Here is a 23,006-nt window from a genome sequence, read left to right on the forward strand (position 1 = left end):
TTTCTCTGCGTTGTGTGGAGGGGCTCCTTTCTGCTTTGCCATCCAGGCTGGCCCCCTCCCTGCAGGCAGCCTGGGGCGTTGGAGTCGCAGCTCTTGGTTCCAGCATTTCTCAGCTGTCTCAGTTGGACAATTTTCCCCCTGTGCCTTGGTATCTTGGTGTCTTGGTCTGTAAACAAGTTTGCGGTGACTGTTGGAACTAGCAGCTGTTCAGAGCCCGAGGCGTTGCTAGGTGGTCAGCACAGGGGCGCTGTTTCTGATCAAACGAAGGTTGATGAATAAGCTGTTTCCCCAGGCCCCCCCCCCCACTGTCTCCCTTCCCGCCCCAGCCGCACGGCTCCTGGTAAACATGTCGTCAGCCACAGCGCCGCTCCCACCAGCTGCTCTCAAGCTGAGCCTCTCTGGTCATGGTCTTAAAATAACCTCAGCGCGCCTCTCTGCTCTTGTCGCTGTGCCTTGTAGGTGGGGCGAGAACTGCGCGCCATGTCCCTGGGCAGAGACATGGAGCTGGAGCACTTCGACGAACGCGACAAGGCGCAGCGGTACAGCCGCGGGTCGCGGGCCAACGGGCTGCCCAGCCCCACGCACAGCGCGCACTGCAGCTTCTACCGGACGCGCACGCTGCAGACGCTCAGCTCCGAGAAGAAGGCCAAGAAGGTGCGCTTCTACCGCAACGGGGACCGCTACTTCAAGGGCATCGTGTATGCCATCTCCCCGGACCGCTTCCGCTCCTTCGAGGCCCTGCTGGCGGACTTGACCCGGACGCTGTCGGATAACGTGAACCTGCCCCAGGGAGTGAGGACCATCTACACCATTGATGGGCTCAAGAAGATCTCCAGCTTGGACCAGCTGGTGGAAGGTGAGCGCTGAGAGTCACCCTGGGGGCGCGCGCGCATGGGACGAGCACGCATGGGACCCGCGCGCATGGGACCCCCGCGCATGGGACCCGCGTTTCCACAGCCCTCTAGCCGGGGCACCCCCCCGGCCTGTAAGGGGCAGCGTTTGGCCCCCGGTGGCTGACCCTGTTGCCCCCCACACTTCAGAGTGCATGTGGCTGCCCTTAGGTACCACAGTTAGAAAGGAGAAGAAAAAGCAAGAGCTGCTGGTGCCGGGCCAGCCAGCTCACAAGAATGTGCTGTGGGAACACGTGTCTTCAGCCGTGCTCTGTTTCCTTTCCCACCTTCGCGACAGGAATTTTAAAAGTCCGTTCTGTATCTTGAATCCCATCGTTCATATTTATTTCTAGATGAAAACTGAACGTTGGCCGTCACGATGTCTGAAAGTGCTTGAACTGAAAAGAGTGAATGGATCGTGAAACCTGAGAATTGAAAGGAACCTCAGGTCGCTATTAAACCTGTTAGTTTTATCACGGGAGATGGAGGTCCGGGAAATTCGAGTGGTGTGTCTGCGGTTACATGGTGGTTAGTGGTGATGCTGGAGCCCAGATTAGGTTTTCTGGCCGTTCTTTTCAATACGATGCTTCCTTTTAAGTTTTATAGGATTGTTACCTCTCTGTGGTATTTGCGGATATAATGGAATCGATCTGTTCAGTTTATTTTTTAGGGTGAACAGTGGTGGCCTGGCTTAGACGTTCTGGGTGGCAGCCGCTGCTGGGGCCCACCCACGAGGTCAGCGTCCCGTGCCGGCAGCGAGCGTGTCCGGCTTTGAGCTATTCCTGCCTCAGTACCGACCCCAGAGGAGCAGGGCACGGGCCGCTGATCCCCTTAGAAAATCGTAAGCGAAGGAAAGCGGCTTGGAGAGAAATGACTGGGATAAAACCTGTGCTCAGGTGTAGAACAAGGTAGCTGATCCCTTTGGAGAGCGGGTTTTTCTAAGATCAAGGTCTCCGGGCCCCGAGGGAGGTGGAAAAGGCTGCATTTCCCGCCGAGTTGGTCTTGACTCCAGATGTGTTTGCCCGGACCCCATTGTGCTGTCGGCCCTGGAGGAGTCCTGGCACGGAATGCAGGTAACCAGAAGCCTCTCTTTCAGCACCCCACCCCCACCCCGTGGAGTCCTGGGTTGCTTTTCCCTGGCCACACAGAGGCCAGCCCTCTTGTCCTCCTTTGGGGGCAGAGTTTGTTGGTCATCAAGGCTGAAGGCTGGCGTGTCTTCCTCCCCGTTTCCCTCCCGTGGTCCTTGGCTGGCGTGCCAGGGCAGGCACAGTGAGACGGGACTGGGGAGCATGGTGGCCGGCGGGGACCCTGGCTCTGCTGTGCTGATTTTGTGGGAATTCACATTTCTTTCTGATGACTCGTCACCCTGCCAAGATGCCCGTAGACTTGGCCTTTTTCCTTCTGCTCAGCTGGTGGGACTTCCAGTAAATTAAAGGGGAAGCATGAACATGAAATCTTTCTGCTTTGTGCTCTGTCCTTGTCCCGACCTTGGAAAATGCAGGATACAGGAAACACTTGGTGGGATATTCCAAGGGAGCTGGATAAAGATCAAGTGCAGAGTCACGTGTGTGGCTCGTCACCGCCCATCCCTTTGAGGGCCTACGTGTAGCGGGGAAACTATGCAGAGATCTCACTGCACAGGCTCGGGGAGCCGGGGCCGGCTCTGTGCTCTGTGCTGGGGTCACAGGGCAGCCTCTGCGGGGGGAGGGTCACTTCCCTCAGACCCAGGGATATTCCCATGATTCCATCCCTCAAGGACAGGCTGTGGGAGATGGGGAACGACAGTACTTGACGTTCAGGACCAACCAAGTCGTGGCCTGCACGTCCACCGTCATCTTTAGTTTCTTAAGACACAAGCATCCTGCTTGGAGAGACGCGGTCCTGACTGAGGCCCGCCGTAATAGCTCACAGGTTTTGAGCAGGTGTCTTGCATGCGTGAACCCACTTAATTCTCTCAGTAACTCTGGGAGGTCTGTTACCACCCTAATACCAAGAGGAGAAAGGCGAGGCTCAGGGTGGCTCAGAGCTCTGTTCAGTCACGCAGCAAGAAAGGGTGGAGTCAGGGTTTCACCCAGGAAAGCCGGTGCCAGCTCATAACTGCCGCTAACAGGACACCAAAGGACGTGGTCTCAGTGGCTTTCAGACAGAATTTTATTGTGTTAGCTTCCTCCTGAAAACAAATGTTTTTAACCTTGACTGAATTCCAAGAATTCTGCTCTCAGAAACTCTTCAGTATTTTCATTGGTCTCCAAATCCTTTTCTTTCCAATCGATAGGAAGTAACTGCAAATTAAATATTCTGCTGTTAAAAAATTACTTTTGAAAAATATTCTTTTTTCCTGATCGAATGAATGCAACTGCAGTACAGTACGCCTTCCCACGTGGGCTGACGTTTTTCTTCTCACGTGTGACGCTGACAATTAGCATGCAGCTGCAGTTAGTGTGGAAATAGCTGGAAATTCATTTAGATTTGCTTCTTTGTCAGATACGTTTTGCTGAGTCTGTTAAAATGCAGACCTCCGCTTCGCATTCATCATTAGGTTCTTATCTCTCCCTTTACATACGAGTGTCGTGGAGACTTCAATGGGTGTTATTAGCTTCTCCTCTGCCCTCCCAATAGGATGGCGTTTGAGTGAAAATGAAATCTGTTTAGTAGGCGCAGTGACAGGTGTAGGAAACTTGTCGGTTTTAGTTTCTTTCTCGCTTTGACTAAAAATTTTGAATTACAAGGACGTTCCTGAGGTTCTTTGTTTTAATGGTCCCGCGGCCACTTGTACCGTTTTGTGATACTTATACACGGGTTACAGGGCCGTGGTTTGGCTCCGGCGTTTTGAGAGCGCCGGTATGAGTGAGTGGGTATGTTTGTGCATGTATGATGGCACGTGTGTCTCTGCACACACACACATGTAGAGTGAACTGCAGATGGCACTGATGCTGCTTTGCTTTCAAAGTGGACTTTATGTTCTAAAACCCACGACGCTGCGTCGGGAAAACTGAGCGCAGGCCTCTTCTGCGAGCGGCCGCCCTGGGGCCTCGGCCGCGGGTTTCCGACGCCGCCTCTGTTCCCCGTTTTACGGTGTTTGTACCCCACCGGAAGTGTGCAAGGGCTGCAAGGCGAGGGCCTTCACCGCGTGCGCTGGTTTATTGTGTTAGTTTTTGCTGTGCAGACTTACAACGTTTTATCTGCTCCCATGCGTCGGTCTTCTCATGTGCGGCCTGAGTTTCCACGCCCCTTGGGCCCTCTGTGCCCTGAGACTATGAAGCTGTTTTCCTCATCGTTTCTAGAGTGTTTTATCTTTTCACTTAAAAATATTCTCACGGAAGTCATATGAGCACAATATGTAAGGTAGAGATTCAGTTACTGTTCTCCAGGCTGCCTGTCTCATTTTTAATTCTTGTTTTGAAACTGATTTGAGCTGATTAGAAGTGTTCCCAAGACGGGGAGTTCCCCTCTGCCCTTCCCCCGCTTCCCATGACATACCCACTTACACGGCCGTGGTACAATGATCAGAAGTAACTAAACTACAGGCTTTCGTCAATTTCCCATTAGTCCCCCGCCCCCCTTGTTTCAGATCACACATGGCATGCAGGTGCCGTGTCTCCTTCATCTCCGCCAAGTGGGACAGTGTTCCGTCTTCCCTGGCCTTTCATGACCTCAGTGTTTTGAAGGGTCCTGGCTGGTCAGTTACCTGGGAGGGTGTCCCTCGGCGTGGGCCTGCCCGGTGATGAAGCTGAAGTTACGCATTTGTACCAAGAATTCCCCTGGAGTGGCCGGCGGGGCGTCCTTCTCAGGGTCTCCTTTCCGGGGCTGAGATGTTGGGGTCTCACGTGACCGGGTGCCTAAGGGGGTGTCTCTGGGTATCTTCAGTGTGAAGTTAGTATTTTCCCTTTAGAATTAATTCACCGTTTGGGGAGCAACTTCAAACTTTCGCCCACGTTGGCACCTCCTGGTGGATTTTGCCCGCAGCAATGGTGTCCCGACGGCGGCTTTCTCTGCCCTCTGTTCTTGCCTCGCTCTGACACACTTTCCTGGCTTTGCCTCGTCGCCGTGATGCCGTCCGTCCCCATTATTTTAACCATGTTTTCAAGGCCCCTTGCTCCCGAATCAGACCTTCCTGCTGCCCGCCAGCCCCCCGGATACGTGGGACGGACACCCTCAGTCCCCGCACACTGCGCACGCGTGGGTGTGAAGTCGTTCTTTCCCGTCGCCGGGCGTGTGCTCCTCCTCCCGCGTCTGCACTGTGCTCAGTCGTGTCACCGCCTCCCTCGACGTCCCCTGGACGTCCCTTCCGGCCTCGCTCACGTCCAAGCTGCCACCCCGTGCTGCGGGTCCCGTTGAAGACGGGGTGCCTTCTCTCTGCCGCCATTACTGTAGTTTCCAAGGCCTTGCTCCTGTGGTAACGACGCCACCCTCCCGGACTGGAGGAGTGCTGTCACTGCTTCTTCCACGTGCACTGGAGGAAATCCTGAAAGATGGGGAAAGTAAAACCTAACCAAACCAAACCGTCTCCGCGTCCTGCCGTTGGGCTCCTGCCGTCCCTCCCTGCGCTGTGGGAGTGGGCTCCTCGGGTCTGAATGCTCACCGTCGCTCCGCTCTTCTTTACAGACTCTGTGGCCCTGCTTCTCCATCCCCGTCACAGCCCCTCGCAGATTGGGGCCTTTAGGACACACGTGTGTCCCACACAGCCGTCTTCTGACAAGTTGTCCTGCCTGTAGACTGGGCCACCTACACGCCCCCTTGGGCCCCACGTGGCTTCCCTGTGGCTTCCCTGCTGACGGATGGAGTAGACACCCCTTCTGTCTTGCGTGTGCTTCTCCTGTGATCCCACGCCGGCCCTCCCCCCTGTCCTGGCCTGGCTCCTGTGACACACGGATGCGCTCAGCTGCTCTCCCACGAGGACGGGGCGGCGGGGGCCTCCATAGGGTGTGTGACCTCCGCAGGGTGCATGGCCTGCCCTTGACCCCTGACTCTGGTTCGCTGGCCTCGTGACCTTGAGCAAGCTGCCTGCGGCTTAGAGCCCCATGGCGCCCTGCGATGCGGGCGTGCTCATGCTGGGCGCCGGGGAGGTGGTGAGGGTGAGGCTGGGACCTTCTGCGCAGCGAACGTTCAGGAGACGCGCCTTCCCAGGCCCCCAGCCTTGCCTTGGCCTTGCCGACTTCCCAGACGCAGAGCCCTTCCGCGGGAAGGAACACCGGCCTCTGCTGTCTCTTCTTCCTCATCTTCCCATGAACTCCAAGCGCTGTGGTAGCCCCATTACGCTGCCACGTCCTTTCTTCTGTCACAGTTCCTGGACATCACGGAGCCATGGGAGTCCTCTCGGCCTGGCACGGTGGCGGCAAGCACGCAATGAACACGTTGGGAGAGGAAGGGAGAACGAGTGGGCAGATCAGAGAGTGAGAGCCGTCTGGCCTCACCTCCCGCTGGCCAGCGCAGGGCGTGTGTGGCCCCTCAAAGCCACGCCGGTGGCCTGTTAGGGGCCCTTCTCTCCACTTGCTGTCCCTGAAGCACGGAGTGCTGATGTCTGGCTCTCTCCCAACCACGTTCACAGCCCCCTTTGTTCCCACGGCCCCAGGCCCCGGATTCCTCTAGGCTCCCTTCAGCAGCTCCTCTGTCTCTGGCCTACGTTGAGGACTGGAGTCACCCCGGATGTCACCTGGCCCAGCAGGCTGTAGTCGCCCCAGCATCTTCTTTAATTGCCGTAGGGGCAGCTGCCAAGGCAGCTCCCTCCCGAACCCCGGACCTGTGTCGCCACCCACTAGCGGCACACCTTGCACCTGGTTGGCTCCTAGGAACTCCAGGTGCCAGGTGGGCACAGCTACGTGCATTTCCCTCCCGAGCACCTCATCCAGGCGTGCTCCGCTCCTTCGCTGGCCTCGCGTGCTCTGTGGGAAGTTGGCCAAAGCGGAAGCTCCGGGGTCGTCTTCTCAGTGTGGCGGCCCAGCGTTCCCACGGGCCCTGCATCCAGTGAATGGCCAGCTCCGGTTCCTTCTGTCTGCTCAGTGCTCCTGACGGCATGCGCCCCTCTCTGTCCCCCGTGCAGGCTGTAATGTCCTGCAGCTCCTCCTGGTCTCTGAGAATAGCTTTCTAAATGGTGCCTGGCCCCTGTCTCCACGTAGCCATTCCTCCATGCTGCAGCCAATGGGATCTTTCTGAGACCCGGGCGTGATGCGCAACACCTGGACCTGTGGCCTGTGGTAGTCTTACTCTGTCTGTCCACAGAATGATTTCTGTTTCACTTTCTGAGAAAGACGTGTTACTATCACATCGCCCCTTTACTGGGCTGTGCGGTAGAGCATCCTGTTGGTTTATTTGTATCTGGAACGCTGTCTTCTTTCTTCTCCGCCACGGAAAATCTTCTCCCTTGCTTCACGCCCCGGGCCGCCGTGAATGTTTCTTCTTCATTGATTGGTGGGTGGGGGGGGTGTTGTCTTCTCTGAATTAGAGTCACCTGGGCCACTTATTTAGCAAGCATCACTATAGCCTTTTGGTGACATCTCTTCCTGTAACACATCCTGCCTCCTGAGGTCTTTGAGGACAGGCCCGTGACTTAGGACTCTTCCCTTCCCAGAGTGGCTAGTCCGGTCTTGGACCTGTTACTGAGGATTTAGTTGGCGGTTTTTAATTTTTATGCTTCACGGCCAGTGTTGATGTACTTGTTTCAGTTTTGTTATTTGTCGTTCTCTTATTTGTCTGGAGAAACTTTTAGCCACGAGAATGAGCATCTTTACATCTTCCAATGCAATTTGCCATGTTGCTTTCCGACAGGGCTGTTAGCAATTTATACTGTCTCCCGTGGTGGTTTATATTTCTGTTTTGTTGTGTTTTTATCCTTCGTCGTAGATTCCCATGCCTGTGTTTTAGTAAGTTATAGAATAGTTACACATTAGAGTAACCCGGTTTGGCTCAGTGGATTGAGCGTCGGCCTGCGAGCTAAGTGTCGCTGGTTCGATCTTCCAGTCAGGGCACATCAGAGAAGGAAAACTCTGACCCCAAAAAACCTCCGCTGCCTTGTGGCATACCTCTTCAGGGGAAAGGCTAAGGGAGTAAACCCCGACAGAAAATCCGGAGCCGGAGTCCCTAAGGCGGTTTGACGTTGTAGTCAACACCGGCAACTCCTGCGGCGCACCTGAAGCCAAGCTGTATTGACTCCGTCTTTCCCTTGGACCCTTCAGCTGCGAAGAGAGGGGGGGTCTGCTGCATGGGCAACAGCAGACTCTCCATATCACCCTGCCCAGGCTCTGCAGCTTCAGCTTCACTGGAGAGGACACTCCAGCGTCATCGCAAGATGTCGATTCAACACGGGAGGAGACAGATACCGTGTCACTCCCAAGTCGGACTGCACAGCCATTCTCGGCGGTGCAGATAGACTCTTAAGAAGCTACACCATCGTCTCTCGAGACGGACGGCTGCCGACGAGAGTAACCTGGTGTTGTGTTATAGGTCCTCAACCTGCTTCCCCTCTTTAGTACCTTTAATTTGCAATTATGCCAGTTTTAAATTAAAAAATAAAGCATCTCCCCATGTTTCCTTTTGTTATTTTTCCATTGCTTCAAATGGAGAAGCCAACGTTTTCCACAGATTTGACAAACATTCAAATTCTACTTGCTATCAGCTTATTTTTATGTGCAGTTCTATTACGAAAGACTTGCGCGGAACAGTGGTCTCGAGTGCCTTCAGGGATCTGTTTTCTCGCCTTTAATAGCTCGATGAAAGTCGCGTTCCTGACCCAGCGCGCTCCAGGTAGATTAGGAAGCGTGGCGGTGTGTGTGTGAGACAGTCTCATAAAATATAATAGCCAGAAGGCACTTTATGATGTTTTATTCTGTAAATAATGTCTTTCTATATAACTTGACCCGGCTCGGTTTCCAAGGGCTCAGTGCCTATCGGAGCTCTCCCAGCTTTTACTATATAACTCACAGTAATAAATTTTAATCGCCAGCATTTTCAATGAGAGAGTCTATACTCTAGAAAAATGAAAAAGCTGTGCACGCCCCTCACGTGAGGTACTTTTGACTGTGCTATGTGTGGAACTTAAAGGATCCTAGAGGAGGCAGCGACCAGCCTTGGTGACGTGAGGGACAGAGATGAGGTCATTTTCAGCCTGAGGCCACGTGATGTCACCATGCAGTTCACAAGCCAGGGCAGGGAGAGGACAGGGGCGAAGTTCAGTGGCATCGTGCAGAGAAGCGTGGTCCTGGCTGACGCGCCAAGCCCTGGGCCCCGGGGAGCAGGTGCCGCCTTGCCAGAAGTCCTCAGCAGTGACTGAGACAGTTTCTCGAATTTCATCATGGGCGTCTAGGGCCACGTAGAATCTCCTTTGCAGATTTTTAAATAATGAACTTTGTTAGGAAACTTTATTTGCACACGTTGAAGAACAATGACAAATACAATAATTTAAAAATGCATATGTGATATTTTGAAAACAAAGCAAACAGAACACGGACTCTCTTCTTTACCTTGAAAATGATCTAATATGCTTACAAAGAAACCATTCTATTCTCCAAAGTCCCCAAAATACCTAAACCTTTCAGGACAGAATCTATGGTATACATTCTGATATTTTAGGAGGTGTTGGTTGGATCCAGACATAATTTCATGCTTTTATTTCCTTTCTTCGTGGTGGTTCTTGTTGGTAACTGTCGTTTTTATCTCTGTCTTTATTTAAAAGCAAACTTTAGTTTTCTGGCTGTTGTGAATGCCGCAGCAGTCCAGACAGGCACTGTTTCTACAGCTCCTGATATTCGCTGGAATGTCCTGGACTCCCCGGGCATTAAATTCCTAGTCGAGGATCAGCCCTTACATGGAGACTTTGGTTGGAATAAACTGGGACACGACCGGCAGTGTCAACCCACTAGTACCAGTTTTTGTGAGGCTTTTCCCACCCATCCAAACCATTCTTTACGGCACCAGCTGGATGTCCTACAATTCCACTCCGTCCTGGCACTTCTTCCGCAGACAGCAGGGGAGGGCTCAGTCCTGCAGGACGGTCCCCACCTCGGTGCCAGCGTCAGGCCCAGGTGGCTGTCTGTGCTGGCGGATGGGCTGTAGACAGGAGGTCCCCGTGACCCGGCCTTTGGTTCTGATTGTTGGTAGAACGGCTCACAAAACTCAGGGGGACATTGGGGCTTCCTGAATTACCAGTTTGTTATAAAAATACCATGGAGGAGAGCACAGGGTAAGGTACGGGGACAGGGCCCGGCGCTCCTGTGCCCCTCAGCACGTCACTGAGCTGCCATGTGTTCTCCAGCAGACGCTTTCCGAGCCCAGCCCTTCGGGGTGTTATGGGGGCTTGATTTCGCAGGCAGGACAGGCTACACCCTTGGCCGTGGGCGGTTACTCCAACCTGTAGCTCTTCTCCCTCCCCCAGGCCAGGGGGTGGGACTGAAGGTTCGGTCCTCTGATAGCACGGTTGGCTCTCCTGGCATCCGGCCCCCCAAACTCGGGTGTGCTTGAGGGGGGTTTGTTCCGAATATCAAGATGCCTTTATTGCTCTTACCCCTTGGCAGACGCCAAGGGCTTGGGAGCTCCGTGCCAGAAACGGTGTGAAGAGCAAACATATATTTCCTGTAAGTCACACCGGCCCCGGCTGCGGTGCTCAGGGAGCCTTGGTTCAGGTAAATTAATTGTCATTTTGTTGTGGTGTGATTAGGCTGTAACCCTTTGGGGTGGCTTAGTGCGCAGGGAGAGAGGGGTGTGAGTTTCAGTTTTGTAATGATCGGTTATTAGTTTTTATAAGTAATTCTAAGTTTTACTCTGTTTTGTCATTTTTTCAATGACTTCTAGCATATATCACGTTAGGCCTTGAATATAGTCTATTGGTGATTTTCTACTGAAGAATATAAATATCTCTTAACTTTGACCCCAGTAAGCAAGAGACTCCATATTGGACATCCAGAGCCATGTGACCAAATCAAGACAATGTATTCTTCCCATTCAGAACAATTATGATTTGTTAATTTATAATTATCAGTGATATTATTACATTTTTAAAAAGCTATTTTTTAATATGTTTACAAAATCATAATTTAACTGAGTTTTAAAAAAGAGGCCAGGTCTCTAAGGGTGGGCAGAAGTTCAGAATTATGATTAAAATAAAAGTAGCTGAAATCTGGGGCCAGATAGGTTTAATATAAATATATTTGCCCAATTAAGTAGAATCTTATTAATATAAGGGAACCTATCTTGACGTTTTCTGACATCTTGAATTAGTAGTAGATTTTAAATGATAGCACTGCCTGGCGTGTGACGTTGGGTTTGGTGGCTGCTCCTTCCTCTTCCTTCCGCTGTCGCTGTCCTCTGAGCCCACATCATTCTCTCCTGGAGTCTCGCCCCACCCTCCGAGATTCCGCCCCAGTGTTTAAATCCGACAAACCGGCAGATGAGCCTCCACGTCTCAGGGCAGGGGAACTATCATTCAGGTTTCTTCCCATCATCGGGACTTGAAACTTACCAGTATTTCTTCCTCTGAGCTGTTGCGCTTTGAATAATGTTCATCGTGTTTTATCTAATAAGATGTTTTAAAGTTTCTTTTCTCTTTCAACAGATTCATTCGAGTTCTTTAAAAATTCTTCCCTTTTCTGCTGATGTTCTTTTCTGAAGTGGAGAAGTTTTCTTTGTCAAGGGATAAACCACGCATGCTTTTGCTTTAATTACTAGTTTTGTCTATAACTGTGATAAATAATTACACAGCAGGGTGTCTCTGACCAGCATTCTGACAGCGGTTTCCCCAGAGAAAGATGCGGGAGGTTAGGGCCCTCCTCCCAACCAGACGGAGCCTAAGCGGTGTCTAACGGTAACTGCACAGCTAGAGATGACAAACGCCTCACAGTAGAAAACCCGCTTCCTGATTTCTAGGAATTCCATTTTTAAATTTTCTTTCAGGCTCTCTGCAGCCACAGACGGTTTTCATGTGTGTAGCAATTCTGTATGTGAGAGTACCTTGACCTTCATGGTCTAATCTGATCTTCACCCACACCCGGTGAGGTGACCGTGGCCACAGGGACGAGCCCTCGGTGATGGGAGAATCAATGGCCCGGAGAAGCCTGGGGGCCTTGCCACAGCCACACATGTGTGGAGGCCGTGAGCCCGGACTCCCTGTCCTCTCCGTGCTCCGTCACAGGCACACGCCCCCTGCCCCCCGCCCCCCCCCCCCAAGCCTGCAGAAGCGCAGCGTCTGGCAGCGGTCCCTGTGTGCCCGGCTTGCTATCTGCATGGCTCCTGAGAACAGGAGCGGGGCCCAGGCAGGACCTGCCGGGTGAACAGAAGCGAGGACGGCCCAGTCCGTATGACTTACCGCTTCCGGTGAGCCCCGAGCTACAAGCACACCATAGCGCCTGTTTTAAAAACATCCGCAAAGTGCGTGTTTGCTCACTGGTACCACCGTGCTTTTCTGTTTTTGAAACCCTGGTTTGGTTATTTTCGTGTACACACCGGTCCTGCGGTCCTGGATCCTTGCACTGTTAACGTTCAGATAGGACGAGGGTCTGGATGGAAGTCAACGGGCCGGCAGGGTGAGTCCTTGCTCACTTCACCTGCACTTGCGAAGGCTCCGTCCTGGTTTTAATTATTCCCAGTTACAAAGATTTATTAACACGGGGAAAAAGCCATTATAGAGTCTTCAGTTTCAAAGTGCTTTGACTAACTTTATGAAATATGTATGTAGAAGATCAGTCATTTTATAATTTGTCATTGCCAGGCAAGTGAATTACTTTTGCTGTGTGTGATCCACATCGACTTAACAGCCTGAGTACGCTCATTGAATGAGTCTCTATGAAGGAGTCATTTTTAATAAAAGTTTTATCTTTTTTTTTAGTTTTATTGGGGTATAACTGACAATAAAATTGTAAGACATTTTGCGTGCCCCTTGTGATGGATTTGAGATATGTATATACATTATGAAAGGATAGTTTCTGTTTGATTAATGTACCTCCCCTCACGTATTTTACCTTTTTGGGGAGAGCATTTAGTCCTCCTCTTGTAGAGAACTTCCTCCTTTATATAACACTGTGCAGTGTTTTACGTCAGGTCCTCCAGTCTCTTTCCTCTTCCATAATCATTGTTTTGGAGTCAGTGTATGAAGCCGCCGTGTGGAAGCTGACCGGCCCGGAAACCTTTCCTCTGTGAACAGCGAGAATGGGCTCCCTCGTGTGCGCGGTTCACCGGGCGGGTCCCGCGTCGATGCAGAAGAGGAAGCGTGGTTATTTGGCTTGTTTTTGGAATTCTGCTTGGTTTTACCAAACGTTAGGGAGCACTCCCATCAAATTTACCAATGACATAACTGTTTTAAGAAGTGTTTTTCTGGCCCAGTTTTAGTTTTTACGTTATTTCAGGTGGCAAGTGTATGTACCTCTGATTTTGAAGTTGTCTGCAAATATAAATATTTCTAAATTTCAAAGAATTCAGTTTTATAGCTTTTCCAGGTATATTGAGCAACAACTTTGCTCTCTCCCATGTGAAGATGAAGAAAGGGAGGGGTGATGATTCCTTTTTCCTCCCAGGATGCCAATCTGTTGCTATCAGTAGTCAAAACTTTCTTTTTCATTAATGATTAATCACGCTCCCTTGTTTAAAAAGTCACCCCTAGCTCTCGCCCCTGAGGAGGAAAGAAAAGCCTCAAAGACTAGGCAGGAAAGGGGAAGGCGTCCACCTTAGAGTCCCCTGACATCTGTGTGTCTCCTCCGCAGGGGAGAGTTACGTCTGCGGCTCCATAGAGCCTTTCAAGAAGCTGGAGTACACCAAGAACGTGAACCCCAACTGGTCCGTGAATGTCAAGACCACCTCCGCATCCCGGCCCGTGACCTCGCTGGCCGCGGCCAAAGGGAGCCCTTCGGAGGTGCGGGAGAACAAGGATTTCATCCGGCCCAAGCTGGTCACCATCATCAGGAGCGGGGTGAAGCCCCGGAAGGCGGTCCGCATCCTGCTGAACAAGAAGACGGCTCACTCCTTCGAGCAGGTGCTCACGGACATCACGGATGCCGTCAAGCTGGACTCGGGAGTGGTGAAGCGCCTGTACACCCTGGACGGGAAGCAGGTGAGCGGCCGCCTGGGGCCTTGGCCCTGCGGCCGGACGGGGCGGGCGGCGGTGGGAGTGCGGTCTGGCTGGGAACCTGACCCATGCGTTTACGGCGGCGAGAGCGCGGGGTCACTTGGCCAGCAAATACGCAGAATAAGGTAAAAATGCCCCTCTCTGTGGCTTAAATGATGACTCAGATTTCTACTCTTTCAGTTATTAATTGCTCACCCGTCACGGTGCTCTGGGGCCGTCTCTTTCCAACTTTGTCGCGTGGTAATTAATTTCTTATCGCCGTGAGCTGGACTGAGGTGGAGGGGCAAATCCTTTCTTTGGCCGAAATAATGTCGTATAGAATTGACTCTCTCGGTAAGATTTCTCTAAATTTTGTAGGTTTTAAGTACATAGCTAAGGAATAAAGTGTTTCTGCCTGGGTGTCTCATTTCTAGAATATTCTCCATCTCGTTTTGAAAACGTAATTTCAGAGTTAAAATGAAATGGAACATGTGCAGCAGTAGACGTGGATGAGTGGGTGCTGGGGAGTGAGTTGCTCAGGGGACTTGCAGGGAGTCTTGGGCGGACGTCTGCGAAGCCCTGACAGAACCCTCTGATACATGTACAGCGTGGTCTGCTGGTCTTTGAGAGTTTTCTAGTATCTTTCTGTTTGAGATTGTAATTTGTAGCATGCTAGCTTTGCTCGAATCTTCGTTTTTCATATGGATCTGTCCAAATGCCTTTTAAAAGTTATTTTGAGGGATAACTGGGAAGATTTGTATGTAGAGGACATATTAAAAGCCAAAAGTGGGTTCATCAGTGAAAAAATTGATGCTATTTCATAGAAAGATAGACGTTCTCGAAGGTTGACCCATTCAAACTGAGTGTTAGAAATAGAAGCAAGGACGGGAGAAAATGTGAATCAGGAGAGAATTCTCCCCCTGGGGACGTGCACAGACGCTCTGAATTACAAAACTTATTAGGAAAGATGGAATGTCTGCCAGTTCATTCATATTCGCTAATCTCTGCCTGTCACCTAAAACTGTCCCCATGTGTCACGTAGGATGACGTTCCCAGTTTTCTGGATCTAAGAGGGTAATAGTCTGAGTGTCACCGAGAGATCAGTGGTCAGAATGTCCGCTGCTGGATTGTGAGTTACAGCCGCAATGACAGACAGGGTGACGTTCGCCCCTCGACGTCCCCTCTGCAATAAGCGGCTCAGCTCGCTGGCGGTTCTGCTGCTGGGTGTAGTGAGCGTTCTCTAGATGGGACTTCCTGTTTCCATAAAAAGTACAATTTACAACAAAGAACACACACGGGTAAGTCTTCCTCCTCCGCACTCCCTCCAGGATGGCGTGGCTTCCAGACAGACCACACGCCAAATGGAAAGTCAACTGGAATGGTTTCCGTAAGCTCTAGTGCTCCTGGTCCTTTGTTTATTCTGAGAACACGCTCCCTTGTTTTTAGGAGTCTCCCCAGGGTCTGTGCTTCGTAAGGCCTGGGCTTGCTGCGGCTTCGTGTAACGGAAGCACATTCAAGGCTTCATTCTGTCCAAGGACCGGGGCTCAGCCCTTTGACTCGGCCGCGGACTAGTTAAATTTTTAGCGAATCCCCTGACGGAGCCCCATCACACTCGCTGGGAGCACACGGGCAAAATGACCACGTGCTTCCCGGAGCGTGTGAGAGGGCGCCTGTGATGAGGCGTGGGAAAGCACCTTGGAGCTGTGATGATGCGGTAGCTTTATGTGCACATTCTAAATGCTTGGTTTGCTGTGGCGCGTTTAATCGTCGTAACGGCTTGACTGTCATCCCAAGGTAGCAGAACAGGACTCTAAGGCGCAGAATTTGTTGCAACAAACAAACAAACCCAGACTAGCAGGTCTCAGACCACGCAGCCTCGGGATTCGAACCGGCCTCTCTCCAGAGCCTGTGCTCCCAGCCACAGCTCCACAGCAGGCGCCATTAAAGCACCAGGCAGACATCACCGTGCGGGGACTTTCCACGTGAGCCACGTGTGCAGAAACTGCCACCCGAGAGCGTCCTGCTCTGTCGAGTCCGCCTGCAGCCACTCGCCTGGCGGTCGCATCCACCAGTTTCTTTCTGTCGCGCCTTCGGCTTGGCCGGCTCGGGGACCGCGCCGTTGCGGGGCGCGCTCTTCCTGGCGTGAACAGCGAGGGGCTGCGGGGGCATCTCAGTGGGGGGCGTGTAAGGGCGCTGTGCTCGGGGTCCCTGGGGGAACAAAGGTGCCTCCTCTTGGACCCCGCGTGTCCCGGGGGCCGTGTCCGTTCAGAAGAGCAATCTGTGCCGCGAGGGGTGTGTCAGGGTCCCGGGACAGCCTTGCAGGGCCCTGCCTGCTGCTGCCTGCTCTGCAGAGATGGCACCCGAGGGCCAGGCCACCTGCCACCCTCAGGCTGTGCCACTCGGCGGGCGTTTTGCAGGAAGCTGCGGTTTTCGCGCGCGGCCCTGGCAGCTCCCGAGCGGTTTGTTCCTGGGCAAACTCTGTCTCGTGACCTCAGCTCCATGTTTTATTCAGGCCATTGAAGTGTCAATGGAAGGCTGCCAACCCCTTGCCCCCTCCTCGCACCCCTGGGTGGGGGGTGGCCTGCTCACCAAGGGGTCAGCCACTTTGCTGCCCTGGCTGGGAGTGCAAGGAAATACCTGCTGTGTCTTAAGTTCAAGGGTGCTTTGCTTTTCTGGGCCTTGATTAAAGGGCCCCAAAGAAGGAAGGAGGGTGTTTTCTAGCTGGAGTTTGGATGCCACCCCCTGACTCCACACCGAGGGGCGTTTGCGGGGTGCAGGAGGTGCCCCCTTGCCCCGTCCAGGCTGCAGAGGTTTGGGTTTTCTGTGGGCTATTCACTCGCCCTGCCGGAGGTCACTGCAGTGTGACTTTTTTTTAAGTGATTAAAGTAAGCCCCGAAGGCCTGAGATTTGCTGCAAAGACGTACGTGCGTGGCTCCTGCCTCCTTTCTGGGAACAGCTAAGCTGCCCGTCGTGAGCGGCTAAGTCTCCTGGACTGGTGACCGCGGTCCTCGCTCGGAAGCATAAACCCCGGTGGGTCTCGGCCCAGCCGGTGCCGACGCGGGCACTTTATACGGAGAAGGTCACAGAGCAGGTGCTTCCCACGGGCCCTTCCCCGGCCCCCACTGAGAAAGGCAACGGGTCAAAATAGTCTCAAAACAGCACAGAATGCTGACACACTGGGCTGCTCTTCAAGTAGAAAATGCGCGCACGTTCCCGGCTTGTCGAAGTGCCGTCCGGGACAGCCGCCCAGGAAACCGCCCCCGGGACGCCCCGTTTTGTCTCACGGGCATTCTCACCAGCCGCGCACGTTGTAAAGCCCACCGTGGCGAACACGCGGGTGGAGCGGACGGTCTGCTGCCGTCCTGACGGGGAGACACGAGGGATCGCCCCGCGGCCGTACACACGCGCGGGCGCTGATGCGGGCCTGCCCTGTGGGGACGGGCATCACAGACCGGGTGCCTCGGCACGGCAGAGACTGATTTCTCGTGGTTCCGCAGGCTGGCAGGCTGCCATCGGGGTGCCGGCAGCTTTGGCTGCTGAGAGCCCCCTTCCTGGGACGCAGGAGGCCACTTTTGGGGTGTCCTCTCAGCACAGGAGAGGCTGGGGGCTCTGTGGCCTCTTCATCTCCGGGCACTCATCCCTTTTGTGGGGGCTTCGCCCACATGACCCCGTCAGCCCCCCGTGGCCCTGTTCGCTGCCACAGTCGCCCTGGGCGTTTGTTTGAACGCAGGAATTTTTGGATTCACGAACCTTCAGACCACAGCCACTGCCAATGGGGGCATCTCAGAAGCTGTCGATAAAGTAATTAGTCACTGTGTGTTCTCCGTATATTTTGATCATGGAGTCCCTTTCCCTTGGTAAACGTAACGCTCCAAAGTTGCTCGCCAACGAGTCCTAATAATTGGAGCCATTGATTTTAGGGAAGTGGTACCCGAGTTCCTCGCAGTTCAGGAAGTGGTGATGATGATCAGTTGGAATCTGTCAAGCACGTATCACAAACTGGGCTTTGGTTTTCCTTTTGGTTTTTAATACTTAATTCTAATGTAACGTAAAAGTAATTTGATCCGCACTTGAATTTAGAGAGTTCAGAACACTTCTTCCCCGACGAGTTATAAAAGTGGTATGTGTTGCCGCTCCACTTGACCGTGGCTCTACCAGTGAGTGAGCATAGAAACTGTGAAAACCAGAGGCTCCGAGGGAAAAGGGAGAATTCGGGGTGTCACAAGGCTGGCCTGGGCTGGAAAGGGAGATTTTCTGCCGCTGTCGGTCATAGTGGCTGTTTGCACAGTACCACAGGGAGAGCCCCGAGTGCCTTCTCTAAGCAGACCGTCACCCTTCCTTCTTGGTCTACAGATCTGTCCCTGTTATGATTTGGTATCTCTATGTCGTGAAAGTGAGTGTCAACACCTTTAATTTTGTCTGCAACTGATGTTAAAAAAAAACAATTGATACAAAAACTTAGCTTATATTTTAAAATGTCAAATTAACATTTCCTGCAGAAGCTCAGAGCATATGTTAACCATCCTCATGATTTGCAAGAACTCTGAGTTGATGGAAAATCTTAGCTGTTTTCAAAGAAAAAGGAGCTTACGAATCATTAGAATCCGTCACTCAGGGAAGTAGCGTGCCCACAACGGAATGTGTGAGTTTCGGCTACTTACCTTTGGTTGATTTTCAGGACCTATAAGCCACACCTGTCCTTACCTCGATATTAATCCCCCCAGATTGGGAAGAGTTAAGTCCTTTTCTTCCCGTCTGAGCTCCTCTGACAATGTCATTAATTATGGGCACCTGCAGTGACTTCTTTTTTAAGGCTCAGATTAGTTTCAGCAAAAGTCAGTTTTCTGTAAGTTGGATTCTGATTGTGAAATGAAGTCTGCAGGGTCCCACTACAGAACTGGGGGTGTGTGCCCTGCAGAACCCTCTCAAGTGTGCTGGGGACTCTTGGCCCCGTCATAGGACCGTGGGCTCTCGCGGAGACGCCTGCTTTCGCGAAGGCTGAGCACCCTCGCTTGGCCTGTGAGCCCCCTCGGCCCTCAGGGAGCATGTCGCAGTGAAGAAGAATGCTTGAGGCACCCCTTGGGGGGCTCGAACCACCAACTTTTCGGTTAACAACCGGACGCCCTAACCGATCGCACCACAGAGACCCAAGAACTTGGACTTGAAAGTCAGCTGGACCTGTGCTCAGATTTCAGTCCAAAAAATCTAGCTGGATTGAGTTTCTCATTCAGGCCTGGAGAATTAAGTTAGTCCCCCCTGAACTGATTACCGAACTTTAAAAAACCTGTGCGTTGCATTTACCTGTCGCAAGGAAAGTTGCGTAGATTTGCTGTCATTTAAGTATAGCTACATGCGTCACATAATATAGAGGGAAAATACTAGTTTTTAGACAAGTGTCGAGCGTCGATTTAAGACTGACAGACTTAGGTCGAAGCCTGTCTTCAACCCCTGGCCACCGTGGAATCTCTTCTCCCGTGGGCAGGAGTTAATTCTTGGTTCCTCCTCGATTTCCTCATCTGTATAACGGGAATAATAGTCACGCCTGCTTTATAAGTTGTCATGGCGGCTTAAAGAAACAAGCCACGTGACCCACTCACCCGTCTCATCACGTCATTGCCACAGCCCTGCGAAGCCAGAGCCTTCTCGTTCTCAAGATTCACCTTCAGGGTGGCCTCCTCTGTGGCCCATTTCCTGACTCCCCGGTTCGTGTGGAACTGACACCCCCGTTCCCGGGGCTCTGCTGACTGTGCAGTGCAGGTAGCCCCTTGGGTCTTGTTGCCAGGCCTGTCTCTCCCGTCCGAATTAGGTGAGGTGAGGGGCAGTGTCCGCTTGGCCTCTGAATCTCTAGGAGCTGACCTGGTAGGGAACGGCTCCGTAAATGACTGAATGACTAAATGATGCGTGACCAGTTGGGCGTGGCTGCACCTTTAGGACAGAGCTTCCGGGGAACTTACAGGTTGTGCTGTAATTTAGGGGCCCGTCATTCACCTGGTGGTCTTCTCTGCAGTGGATCCATCGACTGCCTGGGGCTTATCCTGATGCTTCTTTCTTAGCTCAGGCTCCTGAGGTAACAGAACAAACAAAAAACCCGTCAAATTTCAGATCGTTTTCTCTACAGAAAGACTGTTTTCACCGTCTGAGTCGGGAGAATTGCTCTAAATCCTCCTGACATTGCTTCAGCCGTCCGGTGCGTAAAGGGAAGAGCTAACCAATACTCTGTGGATGTGAAACTTGGTGACAGGCCCCTGAGAGGTTCCCAGGACCAGCCCCTGGCTCAGTGACTTCGGAGACACAAGCCTGCGGTGTCCGGGCTTCGGGCCGCTAGAGAACAGTCCGTGGCAGCAGATTTTTCTGATTCGTTTACATCCTTGAAACTAAATTAAATGAAGGAGACAGGGTCAGAGCTTAAGTGGACTTAAAAGAAATTCAATTTTAAATCTGAACTCTGCTGTAAACAACATCCCACAGGAAGGGAAGGACAGGTGGGAGACGTAGGTTTCGACTGGCATTTTCCGTGGGAAGATTAATATGTGATTGTTGTAAAGCACTTTGAGGCCAATGAGAAAATATTAAGATGAATGAAAATGGTTTATAGGCTCATGGGCAAGATGGCTCTTGTTAATATTTCGGCTTCTTTCCTTTGCTTTTTTCTTTAAAGAATTTAGATCCTCCTGTGTATACAAGTTGGTTTCTTGCTTGCCGTTTTATAAGCTACGAGGTGCATTCATGGGGGAAACGTCTTGAACTTGCCAGGACGCCTCCCCTCGGGTTTGTTGTCCAGCGGCCTTCCCGTCTTGTAATGCATCCGGAGCCCGTCTCCTGGGTGCTCTGACGGAAGGCTGGAGAGCAGCTCTTGAGATGCTGTTCAGTGCAGTCCGTTATGGGAAGTGAAAAGCATGTCAGAATTTATCCACTCTGTCTAGAACCCTCTTGGGGAAAACAAAGCAGAACAACTGTAGACATATTTCAGAAGGTATCTGATGACATAGGTCTAGCATTATCCATAAAAGCCAGGTAACTTCGGCTTTTTAGGTCAAGACAAGCCTCAGTACCATGCACCCTGAGGAGTCTCTCCCCAAAGGAGAAGCAGGAGGTGTTTCTCTTTCTGTGCCTGAATTCACTCGCTTTTGGTAAAACAACTTGTGCACTTGTATAAGAGCAGCAGGCCCTGGAGAGAGAAGACAATACTTTATTGACTAATATGTTCTTTCTAAATGGAATTTATTAGATCGCCATGTAACACTGTGAAATATCTAAATACTAAAACCAAAAAAGGCAGGCGTTGAGAGCGTGGTAACGTATATTTCAGACACATGCGTGTTTCTCTTAGCTGTTGCTACTCCTTCTTGATTCTCCCAGTTTTCCTGCTAGAAAACTTGCTTAACTGAGATTCTGCTTCATTTCATGACTTGTGTATTCTTGGCTGCTCTTATCAGATGCTCAATATTTATTAGAGGACGTTTATTGATTTTAGCTTGTGGCTGAGGTTCTGATACGCAGAACCGCAGAGTGATGGGGCTAGGAGTGCCCCGAGGAGAGATCTTTCTAGGTGCTCTTTCTCTCTCCTTGGAATACTGTGAACTAAACATACCTTGACAGGTGGTAAGACAAAGTCAATATTTTATTTTGTGATCTTCAACTGAGGATATGTTTGTTGATTTTAGGGAGAGAGAGAGAGGGAGAGAGAGATAGAGAGAGAGGGAGGTGAGAGAGAAACATTAATCGGCTGCCTCCTGTGGGCACCCCGACTGGGGATCGAACCTGCGTCTTCTTGGTGTGTGGGATGACGCGTCAACAAACTGAACAACCAGCCAGGGTCCGCGGGAATTTTTAATATGCACAGGAGATGGAGGAGTAAACTTTGAAAGTAACTCCCAACTAGTATGCCTAGAGACTTAGTGGCCAAGCCTCTTAAGCACCATGCACACGACTGGGGAGGGCAGAAGAGGGCGGGCAAACGTGTGTGCGGGAACCGGAATTTGGTTGCTTTGCTGCTGCGGCGGCCTGGGAGGCTGAGAGGCGGAGGAGGCGTCCGCTGTTTAATTCGGTTGAGGCCGATGTGGCCTTGCAAACAGCCCCACGGTGCCCAGGGACCCCATCAACAGGGACTTTTTTGAGTGGGAAGGCCAACCCTAACTCTGGGGGTAAAGCTCCAGGTTGGGGAGAACATCATCAGCTCTAGAAACACGCGGGGCCCCTACATGGAGGCGCAGGAGGAGGTTTGTTTCTGCCATTGGTTGACGCGGTGACCTGCGGGGAAAAATGGCATCTTCCTCAGGCCGTTTTAGGGATCCGGGGGCTGTGAAAGGCGTCGCACAGACGCGCTGACCACTTCGTCTCTTAGTAAGATCACCGTTCCCTCCTCTAGCAAAAGCTCCTTTCCGCCTGCATCTGCGCTGCCGCCGCGTTGGCAGACGTAGCGAGCATGTGGTTTGACTCTCGTTGCGGCTGCAGCGGTCAGGAGAAGAGAGGCGTTCGGGACAGCACGTGCTGCTGCCTCTGGGGAGGAAACCTGACGCCGTGTGTCAGTTCAGGCTGTTGTCCGGAGCAGCAGAGAAGCAGAGGCCCGCAGAGCCTGTGGGGTGCACGGACTGCTCCCAGAGCCGTCGGGGACTTTGCCAGACAGAACCAAGTTTCCCGTGGACTCTACTGAGATGGCCAGGTTTGACTATTTCAGGTGCCTCCGACACTGAGGCTGTTGAGCTCCTGTCCCTTTGTGAGGTCAGTAGACACCTGCGGAGCATAGGCTCTGCCCCAGGTGCTGGGTGGTCGGATGACGTGGAAGAGTCCCCCACGAGGGCCGCAGGGGAACCACAGCCCCCTCCTGGATTCACTGTGGGGGAGACTGGTGTTTTCGTAGTTGTAGGTTCAACTGAGTGAGAGGTGATTGATAGCGTTCATTTTATTTGAGGGTTTTCTGGTGTGGTTTGCAAATGTGACTGTCAAAACACTCTTAAGCAATATTATCTTTATATTTTAAATAAATAAAAGACTGGTTCTATTCATAGTTTAGTTATTTGCACTTTAGGTCACTAAGAATCAGAGGAATAGCAGAAGCCTGCTTTGGGCACCAAGGTGCTAATAACGGGCTT

General features: G+C 52.0%; 1 protein-coding gene across 2 annotated transcripts in view; it reads left to right on the top strand.

The window, feature by feature from the left end:
- Window positions 1–468: 468 nt before the first annotated feature.
- The window catches only part of DCLK1 (doublecortin like kinase 1), a 211,403-nt gene continuing 188,865 nt past the window's right edge, over window positions 469–23,006 (top strand). For both annotated transcript variants that reach the window (XM_090257975.1, XM_090257976.1), the window contains exons 1-2: window positions 469–856; window positions 13,574–13,920. In XM_090257975.1, the coding sequence (XP_090114101.1) occupies window positions 481–856; window positions 13,574–13,920 (723 nt within the window). In that variant the 5' untranslated portion in view covers window positions 469–480. The remainder of the gene's footprint in view (window positions 857–13,573; window positions 13,921–23,006) is intronic.

Source organism: Furipterus horrens, unplaced genomic scaffold, assembly GCF_987537825.1.
Source record: "Furipterus horrens unplaced genomic scaffold, mFurHor1.1.pri manual_scaffold_12, whole genome shotgun sequence".
Taxonomy (NCBI): domain Eukaryota; kingdom Metazoa; phylum Chordata; class Mammalia; order Chiroptera; family Furipteridae; genus Furipterus; species Furipterus horrens.